Genomic DNA, 26,085 nt, shown 5'->3' on the forward strand with positions numbered 1-26,085 from the left:
GCTGCTAGCTGCCTCATTTTGCTCTGTGCTCTGCTGAAACCTTCTTTTTTTTCTGGGTGAGGGGTGGGGGAAAGACAGAAGTACTTCCCATTTCAAATCCTGCCTTTGGTAATCACCAGGAAATCGTCACCTTCTCTGCTGGTGGGAGGAAGTGGAGGAAATTTTAGATCTCTCTTTAGGCAAGTGTTATTTGTGGTGCTCATTGGAGAACAGTGCCTGTAATGATTTATTGGCAAAGCCTGCTCTGTTATCTACGTGCTTTTGAGGGCAGAGTAAGTGTGGTAGACCAATAGTAGTGATTGTTTCCTTGAACAGCAAACAGCTTTTGGCAAAATAGTTTGGATTAAACATTAATTGCAAACTGTTGTTGGGCAACGGTCCTTGTTGTTTACAGATAGTGGTGTTCTCACATTTCTAGCTGCGCTCTGAATAGTGTCAGACAGCACAGTATGTTGGAGAGCTTTTTGTTAATCAAAGCAGATATCAAATTGTTTGCCCACCCATATTGACAGTTTGATTGCAGAACTCGTTTGACGCTCGTGAGTTTGAGCGTGGAGAAGTGGAGTGATTAAATTAATTCATGCCTCAGTGTGGTCTTGTGTACTTGTGGATCCTGATCAGATGTTCCACACACCCCTTCTCCTCACCAGCAGTGTTTTTCTTACATGATGTGTTATTCTTTGCCTTGTAGTTTATTGTTGTGTTATTTATTCAACAGGTTGTGCTGTCTTGGTGTTCTTAGAGTGAATTATCCTTTTCTAGAAACCTACCAGACAAGATCAAAATGTGGGGAGACCATCGACAAGGCAACAGAATGGGGTCTTTTCGGTAAGTGTTTGGATGTACAGTTTGTTTCAACAACATTCTTAAATACAACAAGCCACAGGGACTTTCTGTTTGTTGGTATTTCTGCCAATCCTCCTGTGAGCAGACTATTTTGGTGAAGTTCTAAGGTCTGTGTGGACCCAGGTGGGATTGCCAGAGAATAGGCCAGTGAAATGACAGTGTAACTTTGTGCATTTCTGTGATGTTTTTTTCCATTTCTGTTTTTTAACAACAGCTGCTTTTAGTATTTCTATTCCTTCTCCAGCAATACTTAGTTTGGCTGTCACAAGCAAAAATGATTGTGCTCTATGGATTTTGGTGCTTTGAGCTGTTCAGACCTAGAAGAGAAGTGCATAACGTGTCTGATGTTGATTCTCTTCAACCATGGTGCTTGCCTTAACTTCAGAAATACTGGCCCTGTCATTGCACACAGGATTTTATGAGAACTTTGAGAGTTTAGTTCTAGCCATGAGGTTTAGTAGGTGGTATATCCCCATGTTCTTGACCATAGGCTGTGCTCCTTCATAAGACATTTTTGTATGTCACTGGAACCATTTCACAGATTTGTAGGCAACTGGACCTGCACAGCATGATATTTTTCTTAGTTGATATTCCTCTGGTTATTACTGGGCCCTGTGTTTGCAAGAGGGCTCGGGGTATTTTTTAAAAAAATAAAAGCTCCAAGAGCTCGAGTTTTCCTCTGTCATGCATAATTCTTGTCATCCTTTGCTCACGTGCCCACCTCAGTTATTTGAATATCAGCGTGATGAAGGTACTTCCTCATGACACATGACATACCTTAGGTTTCTGCAATAACACTTCAAATAATGGTCCAATTTTAAAGTGTTGAGAAAGCTGATGGCATTTGAGCTACGAAAAAAATATCCTCCAGAACATATCTGAATGGTGCTGATGAGAGAGAGCATGACTGTGTTTTGTGATGATATCTGTAGTGCTGTTCTACTGATATTTAAGTGGGTTTTATTGACATCATTCTTTACTGTGTTGGGTGGGGAATTCTAACCTTGAACCAAGTTTTAATTACTGTTCTATAAGGTAATGAAACGGGTGTGTAACTTAGGAAATCTCTATATGGTTTGATTAACTGTGCAGATGCCACCTTGTATTCTATTGGTGAATGATTCTGTAGTCAAACTTGAAGAAGAACGTGACTTGCTGTAGTTGCTAAGGAAATGTCCACTGATTTGGGTAGCATTTGGTGTTATTTTAAAATGTGTTGATATTTTATTATCCTGTTTTTTTAAAAAATGTATTGGAGCTTTGCTTAGATAAAAAATCAGGGACCTCCATCTCAAAAAAAACCCAAAACCAAGCCAAAAAAATCACACAACCTCTTTGGGTTTTGGAAAACTGTCTTAAGATGAGACCTCTTCCCGAGTGGTTTTATGCAGATCTCAAGAGAGCTCACAGCTCTAGTGCTATAAACTCGGTGTAAACCAGCCGGTCTGGAGGCACGAGCCCAGGATCATCTTGAACATTGATTGTTGGCATATTCCTGTGAGGCATCCTCAAAGTCTGAACTCAGCATTGTGCCTGTTTAGACTCCAGCACAAGGAAGCATAAATGAGTCTCTGTAGGATGTTGATAGAGCATGTTTGGTAACCTCTGCTTTTATGTGCCTCAGGACGACGTGTTAAGCTAACCGGTTGTAATACTGCCCGGAGAGCTTAAGCTCAAGTGGTTCCTCCCAGACGTGTGCTGGTGATGCTAATGAACAAACACACCAGCTGCTGGAACCTTGAACAGCTGCAGAGCTGTGTGCAGTGCAGGACTATGTGGATTGCTACCATCATTAACCCATTAATATTGCAGGTATTCCCTGTTGAGTGCTTCTGGAAATTGTGCTGAAATGGGAGCACCCAAGTTTACTTTCTCACATCTGTCGTATGCTGCCTCATCTTAAACTGCCAAACATCAATATCTTCTGCGGATCTTAGACTGTTACACAACTCTATAAAAGTTTAGAGAAGAATGTGCTGCTGTGTAGATTTCAGACTCTAAGCACGTTATGAATAATACTGTCTTTATTTCTACAGTGGGAGCCAAGAAGAAAGGTTTGCTCCCGGGTGGAACAGGGAATATCCTCCTTCCCTTGATAGTCTTGCTCAAGAAAGACACTCTGGCAACTTCTCTGGCAGAGAATCACTTCCTTTTGATATCCAGGCACTCACAGGCCTCCTCAATCCTCAGTTTGCCAACAGAGAGGAACCTTCTTTCAGCTTTGGAGCTAGAGATGGACCACGTAGTGACTTCAGAGGTGGGGAGGGGCACCATGATTTCAGGGGCAGAGATTTCCCACCATCTGACTTTCAGGGCAGAGATGAGTCTCAGATGGATTTCAGAGGTAGGGAACCACCCTCTTCTGAGTATAGGGGCAGGGATATGTACTCTGGAGACTTCCGTGAGAGAGAAGGGCCACCTATGGACTTCAGGGGTGGGGACGTTCCTTCAGTGGACTACAGGAGCAGGGAGACATTCCGTATGAACTACAGGGACAGGGAAGCACATAACATGGATTACAGGGGCAGAGATGAACCTCCATCAGACTTCAGGGGAAGGGGGTCTTTTGATCTAGACTTCAGAGGTCGAGATGGGTCTCATTCGGACTTTAGGGCAAGAGATGTGTCTGAGTTAGACTACAGGGGCAGAGAGCATTCCTATTCAGACTTCAGAAATAGGGATGTACCTGATTTGGACTTCAGGGGTATGGGCACCTCTGATTTGGACTTCAGAAACAGAAATGCACCATCGTCAGACTTCAGAAATAGGCACAGGTCCCGGTCTGATCAGGATTTTAGGAGCAGAGATGTGGCTCCTCCTATGGACTTTGCAGAGAGGGAAATGCCTCCCGTGGATCAAAGCCTTGTAGATTTTAGGCGCAACCAATCTGCTGTACCTTTAGCAGAAAGAGAGAGCTCTGGTTTAAGCACCAGCAAGAGAGAGGAGTCTGCACTTGGTCTAGATAGAACTCCCTTTGGTAGCCAAAAAGGAGAATTTCAACGTTCAGAAGCACCAGCCAGAGAAGAGGAATCCCTCGGATTGGGTCTTGAAGACGACACTTCACACAATTTCCAAAATAGCCGTGGACCTCTTCCTACTCTTCAGGACCAAGAGGAGCAACCTCAGACCTTTGCTAACAAGCAGCAACAGCAGCAGCTTTCTGGGGGGGAGCAGCAAAGTTCCGATTCTGATCTTGGGTTAAAGGGTGAAGGTGGCCTGGATTTCCTTGGAAGGCAAGATACTGACTACCGAAACATTGAGTATCGCGATGTGGATCACCGGCTGCCAGGGCATCAGATGTTTGATTATGAACATGGCAAGTCCTTTTCAGAAGGAAAACCCAACAAAGATTCTAGGCCCTATAAGAGCCTTCAGGTACGTGGTTTTTTTTTCAATTGATGTTTCTGTTAAATGTGTGTTGGCCAAAGAATGAAAGGAGCTGGGAAGGAGTCTTCCATTCATATCCCATAACTTCAGCTCTATCCTAATTCACTGTCCTTCTCTGAGATCATCTTCATAGAATCATAGAATGGTTTGGATTGGAAGGGACCTTAAAGATCATCTAGTTCCAACCCCCCTGCCATCATGCTCCAGGTTGATTTAATGGGCACCCTTTCTATCTCAGAAATACTTTCTTCTCAAGAGAAATGCAATTTAGCAATTGAGAATTGCTAAATAAATAGAACCAGATTTAATTCAGAAAGTCCTCAAGTTGAAAATGACCAGACAGAGGGAGAGTCATATATAGGGAGAGTAGCATATAGGGGGAAGTAATATAGAAAACTTATTTTCCTATTTTCTCCTGGACATTGCTTATGAGTGCTACCAGAGAGAAGCTCCTGGCTTGAGTGGTCCTGTGTAGTGCAGTACAGCTGTTCTCACCCGTGCTTTGTTTGCCTTCAGAGTTACCTTTGAAATGGTAACTGCTGAGTTAATAACTGCTATTGAATTGGAATCTCCCGCTGTTGGAAAGCAGAGAGTGCTGATTTGCCTGTTTTTTCTGGACCTAGATCTCATTGTACAGCTCAGTGAGCACACGAAGCTAGAATGCTAGTCCTCCAGAGCTCTCTGAATCTTCAGCAGTGCTGTGGTTCAGGATTTCAGCCAGACTGCTTATGGGCCTTTGCCTTTGAATTATACCTTGGGTTTTTTCATTACTCTTTGTGTATCTTGTGAGCTAGCATCTCTCATTTTTAAAAACCATCTTGATTGTGTGAACTCAAGGACCAAGATTACCGGACTTGTCCCAAATACGTGAAGCCAAGCAAGCTCATTCGGCTAGGTGGAGTGCCTGAAACTGCCACAAAGGATGATGTAAGTGGGATGTTTTTTATCCAAAAACTTCTATCAGGAGTTTCTAAATGTATTATTTTTAAGTCTGGTTAATGTAGTCTGGATGGTCTCTCATTTTCCCCAGGGAAAATCCAGATTTAGAAGTGATTGCAGTGTTATTTTTTTTTTTTTAATCTGATTACTCTGTTTTTTGAGGGGATCTGACAGTGATGAGTTTTTCTGCAGTCACATGTGGGGTGTTGGTGGCTAAAAGCCTTGACTCCAGACTCTCTAAAATGCCTTACTTCCAGCGTTGCTTTATTTATACCAAATATTGTTATTACTTTGTTACTGTATTTTGGGCTCAGAAGACATGTATTTTCTAAGTAAACTTGTTCGTTCTCAGTTACTTGACATTGCTTAAGTGAGATCTTATAAAGATGGAAAAGATGCCTGCTGCTACTGCTGATTTTAGTAAAAAAAACCAAAACCAAAACCAATCTGGGCTACAAGGTGAAAGAAGCTCCCTTTCCAGAAGCTTTCACTTTGAATTAAGATGCTTTTTTTGGTGGCATTTCCAGCCACGAGAAGCCCTACGTGCCATTTTTTGCTGTGATGGTCAGAGCTTCTCAGGCTTGATTCTGAGGAATTCATGGCAGAAACTGTGTCCATCAGAGGATGATAAGACTCTGTAGAACAGTCACCCCATGTCCCTTGGTTTTCTTAAAGGCAGTAGGACATCTCTGACCTTAAATAGGGGTTAGAGGTGAACTGTCTGGCTGAAACCAGCATAGTAAACCTTTGCACGGTTGAATTGTGGGGTAAATCGTGCTTACTTATTTAAACAAAACCCCAAAATACTTCCCAAAACTCAATAAGCAGTTCTGCCTGCTGCTGGAACTTACTGAGGAAAATGTGTCAGTTTGTAACAGAGTTAACCTAGAAAGAAAAGAAGCTTGGGGAGGGAGAAACGTGTGCTAGCAAGTGCTTCACCATCCGAGGTTTGATTTTGGAGTGAATTGCACCTTGGTTTTCCTGTAGATTCTCAACGCTTTCCGAGGGCCTGATGGGACACCCGTGAAGGACTTGAGACTGAAAGATTACAGCTCAGGTGAGAATGCTTCTCCGGTGCTTCTGGTTTCAAGTTTACAAAAGGGTATTTTTCACACCGTGCCATAACTGCAGCTATTTTCAAATGAAAATGCCCACTGAGTTTTGTAGTTTGTCCTCTTGTCTTCCAAACTGATGGCTGTGCTCATTGCTACTTCAGATCTACATGTCCTGGTGCCTCTAGGTAGACATAGGAGGAGCAGGAAAAACAGTAAGGCTGTTCTAATAGCCATCAAGAGTAAAGCCAATACTGACATGGGACAGCGGGTTAATACCCCAATAGATTTTAAAAAAATTACTATTAAAACCTTACATCTTGTTTTTGAGGCAGTCTTGCTGTGGAACATGTCCTGCACAAATAACGTCCTCAGGAAACCTGATATATCCTAACATTTCTCCTTCAGTAACACGAAACTGTTCCCCTCCTTAGATATGAAGTCAGGTTAAAAAAAAGAAAAAGTAAGTTTAATAAGCAAATATCCAAATAGTGGGTCTGGATACTCTTCCTCATTCAAAGAATAAAGTTTTGCTGTTACTTCTGATCAGTATGTGTAGGATTCTGAAGAAAGAAATATTTTACAAGGCTGCTTTGTGAGAAAATTGTACTGGAACAAAGATGTGCGATGGTAGGAAATGCAGGGTGAGTCCTGGGGGTTGGTTTGGTTAATACTAGTAGGAAATACCTGGAAACTGGTATTTTATTATTATTATTATTTTAACTTAGGAAAGCAGAGTCTTCTACCTTCATCAGTAGTTTTTCTTATTACCAGTATGGGTTGCAATTGAAGCAGCTGGAATTCTTGGTGTCAATACATTATATAAAGGCTTCCTGTGTGTTCAGTAGCTGGGGAGAGAAACTGGGGCAGTTGGGTGTTTCTCAAGTTTATGTTTGTTTCTGGAAGCTGTCAAAGGAGATTTCACAACCTTCTGGTGAACCTTTGAACTAAAGAAGAGTCCTGTGTCCCATAATCTAGTCTGACCCAACAAGTTGGGCTTAAGGGACACGGTCAGTCTTTCTTGCTTCCTTTCCTCTTTTCTAAGCTGTCGTCACCCGCGCGACGCTGACTGGAACCCAGTAATTGCAACATACTCATTTTTTTTACTCATTTCTCAGTTGCTCTTTTTCTGAAACACATCACTTTTGAGTAATAAATCAACGTGAAATGGAAATTTCTTCATAAGTCTCTTGCATACATTATTAAGACTTACTCCCCTCATTAGAGAAGTGTTGTCTCCTTCCCGTTCCCCATTTCAAAGGCTGCTCAGGATGAGCCGCGGTGTCTGAAGTTACGCGTGGAAGCTCTAGTACCTGCTGGTGTTCGCACGTGATATAAGGGCTGCGGTTTTCTGCTGTCTCTCTAAAAGCTGCACTCTGTTTCAATCTGTCTTCTCAGCTGTAAAGTTGGGGTTTTTTTAAGTTTTTCTGGCAATTGTGGGGAGGGAAAGAAGTTAAAATTAGCTCATATTTCATGAGCTATTTAAAGCTGTTGTTTAACCCTGTCCAGTCAACATCAGTAATTTAAGCAATGTAGCATTATTCTAGGTTACATGGATACTGCAAAGACTTTGTTTTGCATTATGTCCTGAGGCTGCAAATGCAGCTGCTAATTTAAACAGCTTTCTGATCCTTCTTACGCAAGATGGTTACGTCCAGGACAATAAAAGCTTACTGAATTGTGAAAGCTCCTTGCAGAAATCGGGTAACTAGAAGCTGTAGTAAATTTAATCCAGCTTTTCACATTAGGTCATCCTATAGAGAAGTGTGTGAAATTGAATCCATATTAACTTCTGAAGAGCTAAGCCTGTTTGAAACTAGAGTCATGGGTTGAACAATGCTTTTATGATGGGGTGTGTCTGTAAATATTCATCAGGATTACAAGCAAACTTTCTGGATTGCTCATGTCTCTCGGATACACCTGGGCTTGGAAACACACTGGCTGCAGTACTGTGTTGGCTCGATGGCACGACGGCAGCCTGGCTCAGAAGAGTGCGTGCTAAGCCTGTCTGAGTGGCTTGTATATTTTTGAGTGCTGTCCAGAAATGTTAAAAATAACATTAATCATGAGTGCACATGTTGAGTGCATCTGAGAGAAGAATGCCTGCAGCTGCTGGAGAACAATGACAGCCAGAACAAATAACACGCAATTAACTCAAAATAAGTGAGGTTCAGATCGGTTTCACAAAAAGTGAAAAAGCTTATCTCAGCAGCTTCAATATGATAATGCCACTGTATGATCTTTCAGAAGACTCTGTGTTTTGAGGGGAAATATATAGATGATTTTTCTTGAAAAAAGCAACTCAAGTTCTTTATAAAGCCCTTTCTTTTTACGTACTGGGTATGTGCTAAGGGAAGCGTATTTTCACTGAAGATTGTGCTGAGCATGGAACGCTGTTCTTAATATACTGGTGTGATTTTGGTACACATTCAAGCTGTTTATTCTCTAGATTATTTTGTCTCTGAAGCTCACAGACTGAAGTGGTGGCTAAGATTTTAAACAAGGCAGTGAAAGGAGAGACCTTAAGAAGTGGTGTAGTAATTCTATTTAAATCAAAGAGGCAGATATTTACAGACAATGATAAAATGTCAAAGTCAGACTTTATAGTATTACCCTACACAACATTAACTTATGATTTCTATCAATTAGATTTTGGAATTGATGCCGGTATGTTCAGATTTAAAGTATCAGATCCATTTGTTGGGGGAAGAGGGCTTCTTCCAACGTGATGTGTAAGCCTTGGCAGAAATAACTATATTAGATTCTTGGCTTATCTTTCAGCTTGCCTTTTCCAGTGTGTTTGGTCGTGTCTGTTCAATTAATCATTACAAAGAATAAACCCTGAGGTGATAGCGGAATCTTCTCAAAGATCATCAACTGCCTTAGTCTGCAGTATCTCCTGGTGCCTCTTGCTGCCTCCTGCAGAGGCAGCGCCGCGGATGTACCGCTGCTTCCGAACATACTTCAGTAGATGTAGTGATGATGACTTGTCAGCAGCTCCCTCAGAAGGGGTTGTCAGTAACAGCTTGTGAGCTCCCCCTGTCCCATCTGAAGGTACTTATCTCTGCTCACTGGAGCTGTTTGTGCAGCATGTAACAGCACCAGGCTACTGGTGGCACAGGGTCACTGTGCACTTGCGTTGGTGCTGACTGACAGGGTCTTGAAACTGATACCTTTTGAGCTTTGAGGAATCAACCATAAACACACCTTGTCCTGGTTTTGATTTTAATAATATTTTAAACCTTTCTCCTGCCTGATTCTCATCAAGCTTTATTGCTACTTTCCTGACTAATGTCAAACATAAGCAAAGTCTGAGATATCATCTTGAGTGCACAGAACTCTGTGGCTGAACACCCTCCTGTGCCCTGGAGAAGAGAGCACACAGAGCTGTGTTTATCTTAAAGGGCTGCTTATGATGAGTCCTTCAGCCTTAAAAGATGCTGCAATGATGTCCAAGTCGTAAGTGAAAACATGAAGTGTACTCTGAGCCTCCTGTTCAAATTGTTCTCCTGGATACAGTCTGCGGTGGGACAAGCTTGGATCATGTGTTTTCCAACCAGGATTCATGTTAGGGTTAGCACCAGCAGTTGGGAAAAGCTGTTTAGGGAAAACGAGCCTGAGAAATTGCTGACAGCCCCATGAGGCTTTTCTAGCTTACTCTACAAGCCCGTCTGGGGAAACAAGGAGTTTTTGCTGAACTGGGAGAGCCTGATGGAGAATGGACACCCTGACCAAGATGGAGAGCAGCGTGCACAGAGAGGACCCCTGTGATGCAGACCTGGAGGGACCAGGTGAGCTGGATTGCAGTTGGGGGAGCAGTGAGGTCTACCCCGGCCCCTTTACGTACCCTCTAAAGTGATGCAGCACTTCAGAAATTGGGAGATTTGGGTTGGTTTAACTCTCTTCTGAATATTCACTTTTGAATCATGGGTGGGGATGTGGGAATACAATGCTGCACCCCTGGGGAGCAAAGCACCCTTGGAAATAGGATGACTGGAGCAGGGAGGAGCTCTCTGAGCAGCAGTAATGCTTGGGGCCAAAGGGATGGCCATATGGATACAGTGGCTGATGCTAAAGGACAGGCATCTTCCAGTGGTGGAGGTACCTGCAGGAAATGTAGTGTAACCTAAAAACAGGACTAACTGACTGGCTGCTGCCTGCTCAGTTTTGAAGAGCTTTTGTTCTAGCAAGTACTGTCGTCACCAGATGTAGCTGATGCTTGCTTAGCCACCTTCTGGCACTGGCATTTATTTCTTGTTTCATTTCTCCAGACCTGGCCCTTATGTGGTGCTTGGTACTGCCCCCTTTATCCCTCCCTTTGTTAAACTTAAACTGCCTTGGCCAAGTCTTAGAAGAAACTGGATTATCTTGCTTGTTCTCACTAACATCTGCCAAGCTGGTGCCCTGTTAAATATTAATAAGCCCCTTAGATAAACCTTTAAAAGGTACTTTTTTTTTTTTTTTTCCCTGCAAGTGCAGTTTGTCCTGTATATCAGAACAATGTGTTATTGGTTTCAGGAATATTTCAAGAAGCCTCTGAAATTTAAAATCATATTCTTTAGTGTTGCATTTTGCTAAAACTCATAATCTAAGGTACAGAAGTTTACACTTCATGATGGAAAAATCAGTACAGATTTTTGAGTGGTGCACCTCTCCATGCTGGGGATAAGCTCTCCATTTCCCATTGCTGGATCATGTCCCAAGGCAGTGAGATCTCCTCTCCCTTACAGCAGAGCTCCTGTTTTAGCAGACATGGCTCTGCATATGTCTCACCCACGTATAACTGCGTCTTGGCTCCCTCGCTGTAGCTGTACATCTGGGTGGGGTTTGGGCTAGTGATGGTCTTGGAGGTCAGAAGTGCTGGTGAAATACTGTGCTCGCCCCCAGCTCCTGCAGTGCCACAGATGCTGTCGTGCTGCAGCTCCCAGCCTTGGGTAGGGCTGGAGAGCTGAGCTGCTGCTCTGCATGGGGAGGGGATGTTTTTGGAGGTGTGCAGCAGAACTGTGCTAAACTGAGACCTTTTGTTTCCTTTCAGGAATTGTGCAGTCCCCTTGAGGAAACCCCTCTGAAAGGTGGATTTGTGGCCAGCTAGTGGCTTCCTCACTAAGAGGGCTGAGCACCAACCCCATGGGGTTTGATAAGGAGTAGATACTACAAGGACTTACATTCTGTCATTTGGTACAAAGAACATGCTGTGGGTTGACGTGAGATATCTCTAACACATGCTGTGGCACAGAGGTGCATCTTTCCTCTTGTGTTAATTATACAGAAGACAACTTGGCTCACCGTCAAGGCTGGTGCTAATGTACCACAGGAAGAATAATCTCCTGTTGCTGTGTTTAGTGCTTTGCACAGTGAAGATTGTGTGGTCCACTCTGCTGCATCAGCCATGAATAAGGACACGCAGATCTCGGGCACTTGCCAAGAGCTGAAGTGATCATCCACAAGCTCACAAGATGCTGTAGCACACATGGAATTTCCTCTTGAGGCACGACCAGATCACCAGCTCATCAGCAGAGTTCTTCAGTCTGGAGGGGCTCACCTTTCAGGAGCTGGCGAAAGATCTTCAGCGCTGATCTGTATGAAACAATTGATTCTTGTTAGTAGCCAGAATAGCCTGGCGAGGGCTAAAAAAGCCCTTGGTTGGAATTAGTCCACGGTCATCGATACCAGTCCTTGCCAGTTTTCCCAGCTGTGTAGGCAGTAGGCTTTTGGCTAGTCTAGTTTGATTTCAGGGCAGTAGTGCATTGTCACTTGGAAGCAAAAGGTGTTCTTGCCCCATCTTTCCTTATCTGTGATGTGGTGGTTTAGGAAACAGGAAGTACAAATCTGTTTTAGGTCAGTGTTTGTGATAGTGCTCAGCCTTGGTTCAGGGTTATAAGGCCTGTTGAACAGAAAAGGCAACAAGCATTCATCCATAAACCATACTCACAGCCTTTGTCATGAAGAATCCTTCTCTCTGTAACCGTTTTTACAAATATGCTCACCCTTTTTGCATCTCCAGCACAAAACTTCAAGGCTTTTCACAGCGTGCTGACATGATTGTGTTGATTGCTTTTCTGAGTCATTTGTGCTAAATGACTGATCACGTATCCTGGAGACCACATTAGCAGCGCTTTAAAACCAAGTTCCTGTCGGCAGCACCTTCCCATGGATGCAGTTTCTAGTCCTCTCGTGGATTTTTGTGATGGCCCCAGCCTTCCTTGAATTCCAGGTTTCTGTACAAGTTTTGTCTTTAATAAAGCTACAGTGCGTACGATCTCAGTGTTGTGGGTTTTTCCCTCCTCCCCACTGTGCTGGTGTACAAACTACCCTCCTTCTGGGCTGAGAAGGGTTGACAGGCATCTGGGGCTCTGACTGTTGTGATTCCTGTAGCTTTTGGGGCTGCCTGTGTCTGCCTTTGAGGGCATCTTGGGCAGGTCCTTTCTGGATCTTGTCCTCCTGAATGGAGGGAGGGAGATGGACTGTAGTGCTCTACCTTTAGAATACAGCTGTGTTTCATATCCTGTGGTTTCAGTGCTGTTCTCTTGTGCAGCGTTGCCATGAATGAGTGGATAAGGATGTACTCTTTTTTTTTTTTTTTTTGGACAGGGGGACAGTATGAAGTGACAGGCCCTTTTCCCAGTAGCCAGGTGTTGCTTGTAAATGCTCAGCTTTTGAAAGGAATTACGGATATGGCTTGTTGCAGTCGTCCTGTTTAGTATTCAACAGCTCTTCAGCTTTAGTAGCTCTGAAGACCAATTTATCTGTGCAGTAAAGAGATCTGACAAATTTATGGACACTCAGAATCGACCAGCTGGTCTTGAGAGAGTTGTCAGGTTTGGCTTCTGAGCTTGTGCTAGCATAGATAGATTGCTGCCGCTCCCTGCCGTGCTGTGGGGCTGCCCTCTGGGTTTTCAGACTGTGCAGACAGCTTTATTTTCTCTGCTCTCCATGGAAGGCACTACACTGCTGCCCATCCTCCCTGCAATGGCAGGACTTGCTGCATAAGCACAGATACAGCCACTACCGTGCACGTTCAGGAGCTCCTGGCTTCTTTGAAGCATTGGGTGTATTATTCTTGCTAATAATCACTGTAATAGCGTAGAGATACAGAGAGAAAGCCCTGTGTTTTCCAGTATTTTCTTGTGATGAGGTGTTCACTCTTTACATCTGCATCTTTCCTTGAAGGGAACAGAAAAACTTGTACAGGAGGTCATGGGCATATTGCCAAAATCTCCCACAGATGAAGTAGGTCTTCCTGTCAACCATGGAATAGCAGATCTCTGTGAACACTGTGCAAAATCCTGTCTACACTACCTGAGCTGTGCAAAGGTCAGTGTGTGAGATTGCAGATTCCTTCAAGGGACGTGGAATTCCCTCATATTCACTTCATACTTTATGCTGTAGTTGCCTTTGAAGCAATAAAACTTTCTTCTCTAAGATGGGTGAAACTCTGTAGAGGATTTCCCCAGCTGTACTCTGCTCTGCCGTGCTGTCTCAGGAGAGAGCAAGCAGCAAGAATGTCCTTGCTTCAGCAGGTTGGCCATGGCTCTGCTTTAATGTGCTCTCACTCTGAATCCTACAAGTGCCCAAAACTGAAAATGCTTTTCTTCTGTGGTAGTTCTGTCTCATCGTACAGGAATAAACACAAGTGAAGTGGTTTTGGGATGGTTGAGAAGCTCTCTGCCTACAGAGGCTCTATCGTTCTCATCTTCTGCCCTCAGTCTGTGTGGCCCAGTCTGGCAGATGCTGGGACCTCCACCATGGTTTCATGGTGGGCATGAAAACCTCCACTTTTCATAAGGGCAGTTAATGACAAAACAAGGGGAAATGGGTTTAAACTGAAAGAGGGGAGGTTTAGATTAGATATTAGGAAGAAGTTCTTCACTGTGAGGGTGGTCAGACACTGGAACAGGTTGCCCAATGAAGTTGTAGATGCCCCCTCCCTGGAAGTGTTTAAGGCCAGGTTGGATGAGGCTTTGAGCAACCTGGTCTAGTGGAAGGTGTCCCTGCTGATGGCAGGGGGGTTGGAACTAGATTATCTTTAAGGTCCCTTCCAATCCAAACCATTCTATGATTCTATGCTTGCAGCTGACCCAGCTGTTCAGTTTAGTGTAGTGTCTTTTGGCAACCTGTTATATGGAGTTACTTTAATAAAAGGCCATCTTCTTACCTTCCAGGCCAGAGGAGAGAGAATATCTTCGTATCGCACTGCAGCAGGCAGGGGTTTTGTAGCAGTTGTTTTTGAGAAGGCAGGTGACAGTTCACCATGGACTTAAGGTCACCTAATGCCTTAAGCTTGTAGGGGCAGGCGGTAACATGACTTACCGCGTGCTCATTCCTAGAATCAAGGAGCTGGATCACCTCTCAAATCGGATGCCTTTGTCATGTTGCCATCAAGCCTTCTTTCCAAAAGTATCTTTGGTTTGGCATAGGCAGGGCTGCTGTAGTTACGTGATCTTTTCATTTGCACTCTGAAAATTTCAGAGAGATTTTTTTTGATGTCTTCACACTGCTTACAGCCCCTATTGGAACAACATTATGGTTTTCCTTTATTTAGATCGTTGACACAACGAACTATCATGAAATAACACATTGCTATGTGTCAGTTGTTCAGTAGAAACTGTGTGAGTACAGAAACAAGTCTTATTTTAAATCCCAAGTCTTTGATCTTTTTATCTGCAGCCCAAGAACAGTAATTTCAAGACAGGCTTTCAGGTTTTTGAGCGAACCATGGCATGCTAACAGGGACCTGCTATTTGTTGTCAAATTTCACTTCACTAAAACCCATCGATTTCAGAGGCAAAGTATTCTTTATTAAAATGCTTGCAGAGCAGCTTCCTGGAGCTCTAAAGATGTTCTTACTCCTAAGTATTAAGTGATCGTGCTCATTTGCAGTGCAGCAAACAACTGAGCATGCTTTGGGAACATCCATAAGGGATTGTGTGTACGTGGAAGGACTTAAGGGAAAACAGTGGTCCTTTGGGTTTTATGTGCATGCTCTCCTTGCCTCGTCCTTCCACCCGTTGTATGCAGCCCGTGGTACTGTAGACTTGTATAGCTGAACTGTAGTTAAATAAGGTACAAAAGTCCTTTTACACAGTTGAACACTGGGGGAGATGAGGACACACATTCTTTATGGCTATGCTAGGGCCAAAATCTGAATGAGTTCAAGTGTGGGAGGACTGTTCATGTCGCAAAGTTCCTTTGGATAGTGTGACCGTGCTGCAGCGTGCTCAGAGGTTGTGTGAGGCAAAATACTGCTTCATTTCCTTTTTGACAGAGAGTCTGTGTTGACCACATATGCTTCTGCCAAAAACATAAACCACTTCTTACTCCATTCTATTTTTTTGTGGATCTTGAAACTGTAGTATTGTACTAATCAGTATGTGAAGGATCAAATTAAAAAGGTACCAGGATTTATATCTTCATGTGAAACCTTGCAAATGAATTTAGGCTACCTTGAGTCAAAACACCCCATGTTGTAGTCTTCAGTAGTGATTTTTCTTTGCTGGTTTGATCACTTTGGTTTTACCATTATGACCTGAAGAATATCAGTGGGTGTCTGAGAGCTCTTATTCACAGGGGATGTCACCTTACCTTGGGATGTCTGTTGAACTAATCCCTGCCATTAGGTGCTTGGCCCCGTGCCTCTGTCAAAATCCCCTGCTCTGCTTCTGGAAGCAGCAGCTGGATTGCTATGTTCTGACAGGCAGACTTCATGAAGCTTTCAGAAATAAAAATATGCAAGTTCAGCAGCTGCTCCAGAAAGAGCTGAACCAGCCCTGCAGAGGAGGCAGGGAAGAGGCCCAGCAGTTGGTGGCAGGAGCCTCTCTACCTGCTCCCCCTTAAGAACCAGCCTCAAGTCGCTTGGTTTTGTTCCAAGTGTTGTGCTCTGGGTAATGTGATTATTGCAGATCGTAGAGAAATCAGCAAACATTGCATTTTGAAGGTGCTCTGTGGCAGTGCTGGTGTTCCACAGGCCTCCATTTCAGTGGCCTTTCCATCATGGTCTAAAATGGAAGGACGGTCTGGTGGAGCTGGGGACAGAGCAGGGTGCTGTGCCATCCAAGGCTGATGTTACTCTCTAGTTCTCACGTACTGAGCGTACTTGTCAGATCTATGCAAAGGGCTTGATCTCAGGGCAGGGGAAGGTGTCAGGCCACTGCAGATCATCTTCAGGAGCTTGGAGCGGAGCAGCGGCTCCAGGCTGCTCTCTTCTTGCATCACTGCCTCGGTGCTGTCTGCGCAAGGACGGCTCGCAGGGAGCTGCAGAACGCTGCGTCCCTCTGCAACCTGACCACAAGAGCTGAACATCTGGCCTGAAGCTGCTTTTTGGCAGAATATGGGGTCACAAGTTTTGGTTTTGGTTCTTGTTGTACATGTTACTGCAGCTATGCTTATTAGAGGGATTGAGTTTGGTGGGGGAGGGCAGAGGTAAGACAGTGCACGAGGAGAAACGTGCTGGACTTCCCCTTAACTGTCTCTGTGTAATGCTTGGAATGATCCTCTAGTCTATGTTCCTCCAAGCATCTCAGCTTTTGTATCTACATATAACATTCAGTGGTGCACTCTCGGTTGTGTCTTGCTGGATTAAATCCATGTCTAAACCACTCATTCATTTCTCCAGAAGTGGATGTAAACTGCTTGTCATGGTGGAGCAAACAGAGTGAAAACTTCTGCAATCTAGCTTTCTGTCTGTCAGGAGACCCCCTACTTTGTACGCACTGTGATCCTGGCTTGCTGATTACAGCAGCTTTCACAAATCCTCTCCATGGAGGGGAATCAGGAATCTTCCAGGCTGACAAATATTATTCACGCAGCCCTTTTCTAAACCGGATGGAGAGAAGTGACTCTACAGAGTTCTGGTTTTGAATAAGACTTTAAAATGTACCGTGTGAGCCTGCACGCTGTGCCGTGATATTTCAGAGGTGTCTGCCCAGAATGCAAAACAGTCTCCCAGCAAGGGGCAGCACTGCTCCTGGAGAGCAGCTCTCTTCTGCAGAGAGCAGGACTGCTTCGTTTCCAAATGTGATTTAGTGTGGCTGGAGCTGCAGAGGATGGATGCTGTGGGAACAGATGGGTAAATTTGGGTCTGTCGATTCTGCCGGTTGAAACCGTACCTCTAGTTCCAGGTGCCCACTTCATGTAAGAATATCAAATAGCTTTAGCTGCATTCCTCCACAGGTGCTGTGCTGCTGGCTTGTGTCTTTCACTGAGCTGAAAAGCACCCGGGTTGATAAATTTCCCCTCTAGTGTAATTATATTGACTAAAATAATATGGGGAAGGGGAATAAATTCTGATGTGAGGTAGAGGAAGAGCTAGATTCAAATTGGAGCCTTGTTCTAATGGCAAATGTTTGAAGTCAGGATTGTGTCATTAGAACAGTGTACAAAGAGCTCCCAATGTTAAAAAAGAAAAAAAACCCCAACAGTAGGATTTGATGATGAAATAGTTTTGTATGGCCTTGTCTCTGATGCGGTTAACTACAAGACGGTAAATAAACAGAGAAGGAAAAGTTGGAGAGTGCTGCACATGTTCTTTGGCATAGGTTTGGGGGGAGATGGGGGCTGTTTTCCAGCAGACTGGAATGCCTTGCCTGAAAGAAGCGCGTGTGGAGTCACCTTCCTGTGGCAGATGAGGGGCTGAAGCAATAGGAACCAGATGTGTACCCGGTTTGAAGGTACCAGTGTTCAGATGTGCATCTTTAGGAGAGGAAACAAGCTCTTCATCAGGACGTGTAGGTGCCTAAAATGATCCAAACCAGCCAAAAAAGCAGCAGGAGGAGGGAACCAAGCATTTCCTCTCACTGTTTGTCCGTGTAGAAGCGTGTCAGCCCATGATCATCTGGAAAGCACTGGTTTGGAGTGAGGTGGCCTTGGTGTGTGAAGGGTGAGGTTGTGACTTGAGGTTGTTCCTCAACGCTTCAGTTCTTGGAGCTACTTTCAACATCAAGGATGACTCTTAGGATGGTCCTAGCTTCTGTAGCGTTCACCCTGCACTTTACTGTGGGACAGAACGTTTCAGCGCAGGTAACTGGAGTACACAGTTGAATCAGTGGGTCCCTTCTGCCACTGACTTGAGATTATAGCTTTACAAGGAGCGGGAAGAGTTATGGTTCTCTAGTTTCTTGCATCTAACCTTAACCTCCCACACCCTCTTGTTACATGTGCAATAATATCTATTCCGAAATGAGATGGTTGGAGTTCTCATTGCTACTTCACTGGACTTTTTCATAACATAAGGGATCAGACTTCAAAAGTAAGCAGGTGCTACAGAAAAAATAGCAAAGGCAAAGGGAATCACGTTAGTTCTTTCTGAAATATTGCCCAATTAAAATTCTGGCTGTTCATGTAAAATACATTTGCTGTAATGTATTTTGAAATGATTTATCAACACTTGCTTTGGAGAGCACTGCCTCCAAGGTAGGACAAAATGTGAAACTAGCAATGGAAAATCACTGTGCCTTTAAAAAAAAACCACCAAACCAAACCCAAAGCAATTATTTCTTGCCCTAAGGAAGGGTGTGCCTGTCACTGGTTGTGTAAGGGGAAGTGGGAACACTATACTATTCACATTAATGATAAACTGCAGAGTTAATCATCATCCAGCTAGTCCCTGATTTCTCTCCTTTTCATTCTGGAGTAGAGGGGTGGTGGTTAGAGGGTTTGTCATTGGAGGGAAAGGGAAATTGAATATTTGATGTGGCTTTCTTTATGCCAAGGCACTAACATGACTCCCGTCTGTATTTAAATGCTGTCCCCAGGTTACGACTATGGCTATGTCTGCGTGGAGTTTTCACTCTTGGAAGAGGCCATCGGATGCATGGAAGCCAACCAGGTTGCTTTAAACTTCGGTCAATGCTGCTAGAAGATTTTTTTGGTGGGGTGGTGGAAAGCCAATGAGTTGTTTGTTGTTTTTTTTTTTTTAACTATTCAAAGGAAGATCTGTTCTTGTATAATACTCAACACTGCGGTTTAAATGTTGTTTCCAGAAACTTGTAAAAGGCTTAGAAATGCCAGTGTGAAAGAGCTGCTGGACAGCAAATGGTCAGCCCTCCTCCCTAGCTTGTGTCGGCACACTGGCTAGAGTCAGACAGTAGCTGGTAGCTGACAGACTCCTAGTGCAGGTTTTGACCCTGATGCTTCTGTGCTCCCACTGAAATCCAGTCGGGAAGAGCTCTGCTAACATTAAATGCCTCCCCTGGCTGTGCATGTGCACACACATACACTTTTGACTGTAGGTGAGGCCTCTGCTCTGCAGCTCTGAGTCAATCGTGACTTACACGTTCTGCTTTTCCATATGCCTTGTGTGTGGGAGAGATTCTTAATTGTGCATCTCCCCCATATCTATCTTGCCCTTTGGCAAGCTGGAGCTGCAAATGTGGGGACTACCCTACATACAGTTGTGCCTGGTAAATCTGAATCTTTCCAGCCCTTAAAAGTGCAAAGTGGCTTGAATCCCCAGTGAATAAGGACCCAAGGGCAGCCTTTACCCTCCCCTGGTATTTGAGGCCAGAGCTGTTGTCCACCATACAAGAGCAAGGTGCATAAAACTTGTTAGGTAAAACATAGATTCCCATCTCGCATCAGCCTCCCCGTGCACTGGAACTGCAGCTAATGCATCACTCAAGAAAAAACATTAAATGACTGATCCCCCTTCCTTCACTACATCCCTTAAGCCTCCTCTCTGCTGCCTTCTTCCTCCTAATTTGCCTGAGTAAGAATCCGTATCAATTATCTAAAGCCTTTTTACCTGAATCCCAAGTCTCGCTGTCATGGGAGGAGAGTCATGAGTCAGATTCAGAGCTGTGCATCTGCAAAAATGTACTTACAGTTAATGAGTCTTCACAGCTGGGGTTTCCAAGGTCCCACTAAGTGTTCGCATTTGCCTCTATTTTCAGTTACAAAGGTATTGCAACTTACAAAACTGTTTTACAGAAATAATTCTGTTGCTGGGAAAGAGCCTAGCACATTCCCACTGGGGTGGTGATGGGGAGCACAGAGAGAGAAGGCTCCAGAATTAATTATTACTTTTACCATCAGTGACAACTTTTATTTCCCCTTCAGTGTTGCTACAATTCCCAATTTATTTTGTTGTCACTGGGGAATCTGTAACTATGTATGACATTCCTTTTAACCAAATACATCTCCATGTTCTCTCCCTGCTTTTACTCACATGAAATAATGTCTCCCAACGTGAGAGCAATTCCCAAATACTTGGGAATTTGGGAATTCCTCTTTTTCTTAGTGTTGATGCTTGCTCTGCCCCTTCTTCCATTTGAAGCATCCCTCTGTACTTGGACAGCTGTTTGACTTGATCAGATTCGGTCCATTGCTGCAGCAAAGTGCCTGTAAGCACCGGTCCTTAAACTGAACCGAGTGCCCAGAGGTGCCCAGTAAGTCACTGTACACACATGCACATGAAGAGGTTCTGGCTGGTGTTCAGCTGCTGCTTCCATTAACCCTCCCCAGCAGCAGTTAGACCTTCAGGCTGGATCAGGTTTTACCATCTTTCCCTTCCACCATCCAGGCAGGGTGCAGCCAGAACCCTGCTAGCAGTGGGGGTAATGATCCCAGCCATGTGCCCTACCTGGAACACGTTCAAAACAGGTAGGGTATGAAGTCTTCCAGTTTTACCTTCCTGCTATATGTGGCTCTGTGTGTGTGCAGAGGAAACCTGGAAGATGGAGTAGTTGGAGGGGATCATCTCCAAAGCCTGCACGTGTCAGCCTTCACTGTATAGAGCTGCAGTAGTTTGTAATTAGTGCAGCAAGAAATGTGCTTTTTGGCTTGGGATGACCCAAACTATATGAATTTGGTCAGGAGAGTTGTAACCCTGGATTGCCTCACATAGGTTAATTTCTCTGTGTTGCTCTTGATTGAACATGACAAAAAAAATGGCCTTCTAATTATTAAAATTAAAAAGAAAAGAAAAAAGAGAGAGGTAGTTAGATTTGTATCTGACCTGCTGCAAGGGAGGGAGCTGACTGAAGTTCTTAGTAAAAGCCTAATAGAGGTGTTCAGAACGGGAGTTAGGTGATTCAGTTGACCTTAGACAATAGATATCCCATTTTAATACCTTCCAGAGTAGAGTTGTAAGATCATCTCCTTAGACTGAGAATTAATCTGCATTTTTACAAGCTGCAAAAAACAAAACCTGTGTTAGTGAAGACTTGGATTCTTTGATAGTTCAGTTATTTTTGGAAGTTTATCAGCTATCCCTGTCAAATTCAGTCACTTGTGAGAGCATAAATAGCAGAACAGTGTCAGCCCACAGTGACATCCTAGCCCCTCACTAGTCAACCTGCCTCTTTCTCAGTCATCTGTAGGCTGGGAATAAATAGCTTTTGCAGAAACAGCATTTTTGGATGCTGTTTAATGTCTGTTTACCTGCCCCTGCCTAAAGAAGAATTGTTTATATCCCTGTCTTGTATAATTTCTATATTGTGAATTCCTTTTTTTTTACTCAACACAGACCAGCCACCCCCTTAAGATCATTCCCAAATTTGTTAACTACAGATTTACCAGGTCCAACTCCCTCCATTCAGTAGGTCTAGCGTGTGTATGTGACCGCTGTGGTTTTTTGGGGCCTTTCTACTACATACATCATGAGAAGGGAACATCCATCTGCTGTGCTACCCTCATTTTGGAGGGGATTTTCATTCCACTTGTATTAATTGCTGCAGCTAAAGTACGAACATACTCTCCTTATTAATTGCTTTGCCTTGTTGATTGTTGCATTGGCAATTTATTCCAGCTCCGAGGTCCCGTCTAACGCACGTGGAACGTGCTGGGTTGCTGTCATTGCTAGTGCAGAGGTGCTGGGTGGCAGGTTTGGCTGGGTGAAGGGCTGCTGCCAGCTCTCCTGCTGCCCTTGGGAGGCTCTTTGCCCCATAGGACAGACAGGCTGTTGAGTTGTTTTTCCAAACCCGGGTGCAGCCTTTGTTGCAGCCTGGTGGTTGGTGATGCTCCCGTTGCTCTTTTGTTCCAAGTTGGCTGTCATTTAGAGGAGATCTCTTGTCTGTCTGCGGTGAGCTGCTTTTCCTTTGGGGAGGCAAGGGTGTTTTTAATAGAAAATGGGGTTTCTGTTTGTTTGCCAAGTTACATGGTTTCTCCTAAATAATCTTTCCCTCCTTTATTCTCATTTTGAGAGGTTGCAGTGTGGCGTGGCATTTATCTTGCTGCATTTGCTTTGTGATGAGGGTTGGTGTAGCCCCTGGTGCAGTAGTGTTCCTGTCTTGGGGCACCATTTTGGCTTCTTGGGAGACAGCTATGGGAATACTTCCCATGGCTCTTGTTCTCTATATGCATTGGGATTCCACTGAGTACCTGACTTCTCTCTTGTGCTCTTCCTTCATCTGTGGAAGAAGCACATGTAATAAGCTTGTTACTGGGCACAAGGAAACCAAGCAGGCAATGCAGTTCCCTTTGTGTACGGTCATGTATCATAAAGGCAGGCGAAGGAGGATAAATGGAGAGATCCTGTCTCTGCTGCCTGGATATTGTACTGTTTTGGCTGAGGTGTGGAGCTAATTGTTACACATATGGAAATAGGAGAAGCTTTTTTTAAGCTTAGGAGCAAATTATTTGTGGTAGATTATTTGTGATTGACATTATTAGTCTCGATTGATTATGTAATGTTGTCTCCAAATCCTCTCAGCAACACCGGCAGTATGAATATTGCCTACCTTTTGTTGCTAGCAACTAGCATCTTTGTAATCCTTCCCTCCTGTTTCTTAAGCTAGAGGGCAGAAATGGGAGAGCTATAGCAGGAACTTTTAAAAATCCATACTTTGTAAATTATTGTGGAGGTCTCCAGACATGTGCTAGAGCAGTTATTCCAAGACTTGCTCTTGTGCCTTCCTGCACTGAGACCAGCACATTTCTGAGAGCGGTTTCCCCTGCAGTGCTCTGTGGTCCTGGTTCAACATGCTGAGCTCAACAACACCTCCATTCCCTGCTTGTTTCTTACTGGAGAGGGATCACATCCCACCACTGTGCAACTGGAAGCATCAGCTGTGTGTTTCTCCTGCTCGGAGCCCATCCCCTTTTATCCATCCACTGCAGTGCTTTTCTGTGTTCAGTGTGAACGTAGCTTCTGGTACAGATTAGACTTCACAGGTTTTTCACTGTAGCTATTGCTGTTAAAATCCACAAGATGCTGTGACAAGCAGGCAAAGCCTAGGACTTTCTGTCCTGGAAACATTTGCAGTAACCAGTCACAACTCTGTGTGGCTTCCCAGTTAAATACAGAAAGAGCTTGTGGTTATCCTGAGAATGCTTTCGCTCTGGTGACCTGTAGCCGTGATTCACAGGGACACTGATTTTACCACCTGAAGAATGACTGGCTTTGGCAGCCTATTTGTTGTACAAAGAGACTCTGCTAAGACCTTACACTGTGTTGAAGCCTGTGGTGCAAGGAATGTGTTGCTATTGAGACAATATAAGAAAATGTTGCTCTAAGAGAAAATATATGTCCAAACATGAAAAATAATTATTTTCCTTTTGGTAGGATATACTGAGATGTGGAGTCTGGCGTTTTTTTATAGAAAGTGCAAAATATCCCCTGTAATGGAAGAAAATACCCCCTGTAATGGAATAAAATGCCCCCTGTAATGGAAGATGCCACCCGCCTCCAGTGTATTTTCACAGACTCTCTGGTATCCATCATTTTTTCGCTTCACAACATCACTCCATCTCTTTAGCTTTAACCTGTGGTTGGGGGTGATGGTGACAATTGAATGTGTCCACAAATATACTTAATCCGTTTGCGTGCTGGAGGTGGCCTTGCTTTTGATGTGTCCTCCTTGGATTGTCAGCTGACAGTATCTTCTGCTTTTCTTGTTGTATATTAAGCGTGTGGCTTTTGCTCGGGTTGTATCATTAGCAGGCATCTTCTTTTTCCTATTAAACCTGTCCTTTTCCATTTCAAGTGTGTGTACAGAGAGAGGAAAGACTTGTATACCTAGGCAGTGCTTCTTCTATAAACATCCTAGTGGTTTGGGAAACATGGAGTATTTTTTATGGTCCAAGTGACCTATGGAAAGTTTCCTCCATAGACTACCTGGTCATCAGATGAGGGGATTTCCAGGCAGCAGAGCTCATTTGGGTTTGGTTTTTTTTTGTGTGTTTGATTCAGTGTGTGACCTTGTCACGAGCTCACCCTGGTCTTACATCACTGAGCTTTGACATACTGAGTCAATCACTTGTTCATTCCCACTTGTGTCTCACTAATCACTGCATGATACCGTCATTTAATTGGAGTTGGAAGCCTCTGAGATCCATACAGAAGGCTGCAGGGAGAGGCTCCTAGTGCTGGGCAGAGCTTGCCTGTGAATAAGCAGTTGGATCTGCCTGTGGTGACCTGTGACAGGGCTGGGTGTCTGGGTGTACATGTGTATATATCCTGCAGTGATGTTGTGATAAATGCACCGTCTGCTTTTCTGTTTGGAAAGACTGACTTAATCTCTGTGTGCTACAGAGGTCTTCCTTCTGCAGGGAAGGGTTTCTTTTGTTGTAAAATGTAATTGCCAAAAATTCCTGGTACTGAAAATACTCCTCTGGACTTTCTCTTCTGTCATCTCACCTGTTCAAGCCATGAGAATCCTCTCAGTCTCTCTTCCTTCGGCACGGGAGGTCGTAAGAGGTCTTCTGCCAAAGACTTCATGCACTCTTCCTTCAGCTGGTGGTAGCTGCCCATCAGTTTGTTTTTTCTAGCCCTACCTGGATAAAAATCTACAGCCTTCCTCTTCTCAACTCTGTCATACCTTGACTCAGGAAGCAAACCGTGCTAACCAGCATATTTTAATATAAGTGCACTTTTAACTGGAAGAGTTGTGAAACTGCATCTTCTTGATCTACTTGTGTGACTTCAGCTTGCCATGTCCCTCTACCTGCCATCATCTCTTATTCCAAAACCCTGTCCTCCTTTTTTCCTTCAGGCTCACTGTACCCATGTGATGAGGATTGTATGCTTAGTTGTTGCTGCTGGTGAGCTGCTGCTCTATAATGGGATTGTCTCAGAGGACAGCTTCTGGGCGAGCTGCTTGGAGCAGGCAGGTGTGTGAGCAGGACTTCTGTAGTATCTCTGGTTGCTGCTGGGGGCATACGGCCCAGAAGGGTTATCTCAGGACTCAAATATTGCTGTGTGCTGCAGAATTATCTATTCTGTGTGCTGGAGCTCGCTTGGGCTGCTGTATAAATAGGTTGGTCCAGGTAAATGCCATAGGGCATCCTTCCCTACCTTTCTCCAGAAGAAACTGCTCTCCCTCTGGCCCCTGGGCACTTATGTTCTAGTTATGAGTTTGTTGGGGTATTTTTTTTTTGCCAGTTGACATTAACAAATCTATGTGATGATATATCTCTGAAATATCCCTTCTTTCCCCGAGATCTCAAATGCCTCGTTAATCAAGTACTTCTCTGTTGGGATAGATGCTCTACTTACAATGCCAGGAGCTTGAGCTGGCAAACATCAAGGAATAATTGCGATTTCCTGAAGTTTGTTTAAATTACTTGATCCATGAGTGTTGTCAAGATAAGTATCCAGTGCTCTCAGGCTGATTGAGCATATGATGTGATATAGTACTACTTGCAGTGCATTGCTCACTCCTGTTGGGTACTGCACATCGCTGTGCAGCGTCCAAAGGTCCATGGGGGTGGATACTCCCTACACTGGTGGCTCAAAGTGAGGACCCGCTGTTGGGCAGCTGGACTTTTGGTCGTGCCCACCATGGCTGTTGTAAAAATAGAGGTACTTGAAAACTTTTGCTTGTGAATATGAAGTGCAACATGTACCGTAGATAAGTCTGCTCTCTGCCCCTTCCACAGGGCTGAAGTTGTGTTGTAGAGCACTCACTGGCAGAGCAACTCCTAAGAA

The 26,085-nt window shown here is 44.1% G+C and overlaps 1 protein-coding gene across 1 annotated transcript in view; it reads left to right on the top strand.

Annotated features, from left to right (window-relative positions):
* The first annotated feature begins 715 nt into the window (after positions 1-715).
* The window catches only part of RBM6 (RNA binding motif protein 6), a 54,428-nt gene continuing 29,058 nt past the window's right edge, over positions 716-26,085 (top strand). Inside the window, exons 1-5 of the mRNA XM_010175523.1 lie at positions 716-828; positions 2,883-4,221; positions 5,071-5,160; positions 6,160-6,229; positions 18,974-19,047. Of these exons, the coding sequence (XP_010173825.1) occupies positions 785-828; positions 2,883-4,221; positions 5,071-5,160; positions 6,160-6,229; positions 18,974-19,047 (1,617 nt within the window). The 5' untranslated portion in view covers positions 716-784. The remainder of the gene's footprint in view (positions 829-2,882; positions 4,222-5,070; positions 5,161-6,159; positions 6,230-18,973; positions 19,048-26,085) is intronic.

The sequence above is a fragment of the Antrostomus carolinensis genome, unplaced genomic scaffold (genome assembly GCF_000700745.2).
Source record: "Antrostomus carolinensis isolate BGI_N321 unplaced genomic scaffold, ASM70074v2 scaffold32529, whole genome shotgun sequence".
Classification (NCBI taxonomy): Eukaryota; Metazoa; Chordata; class Aves; order Caprimulgiformes; family Caprimulgidae; genus Antrostomus; species Antrostomus carolinensis.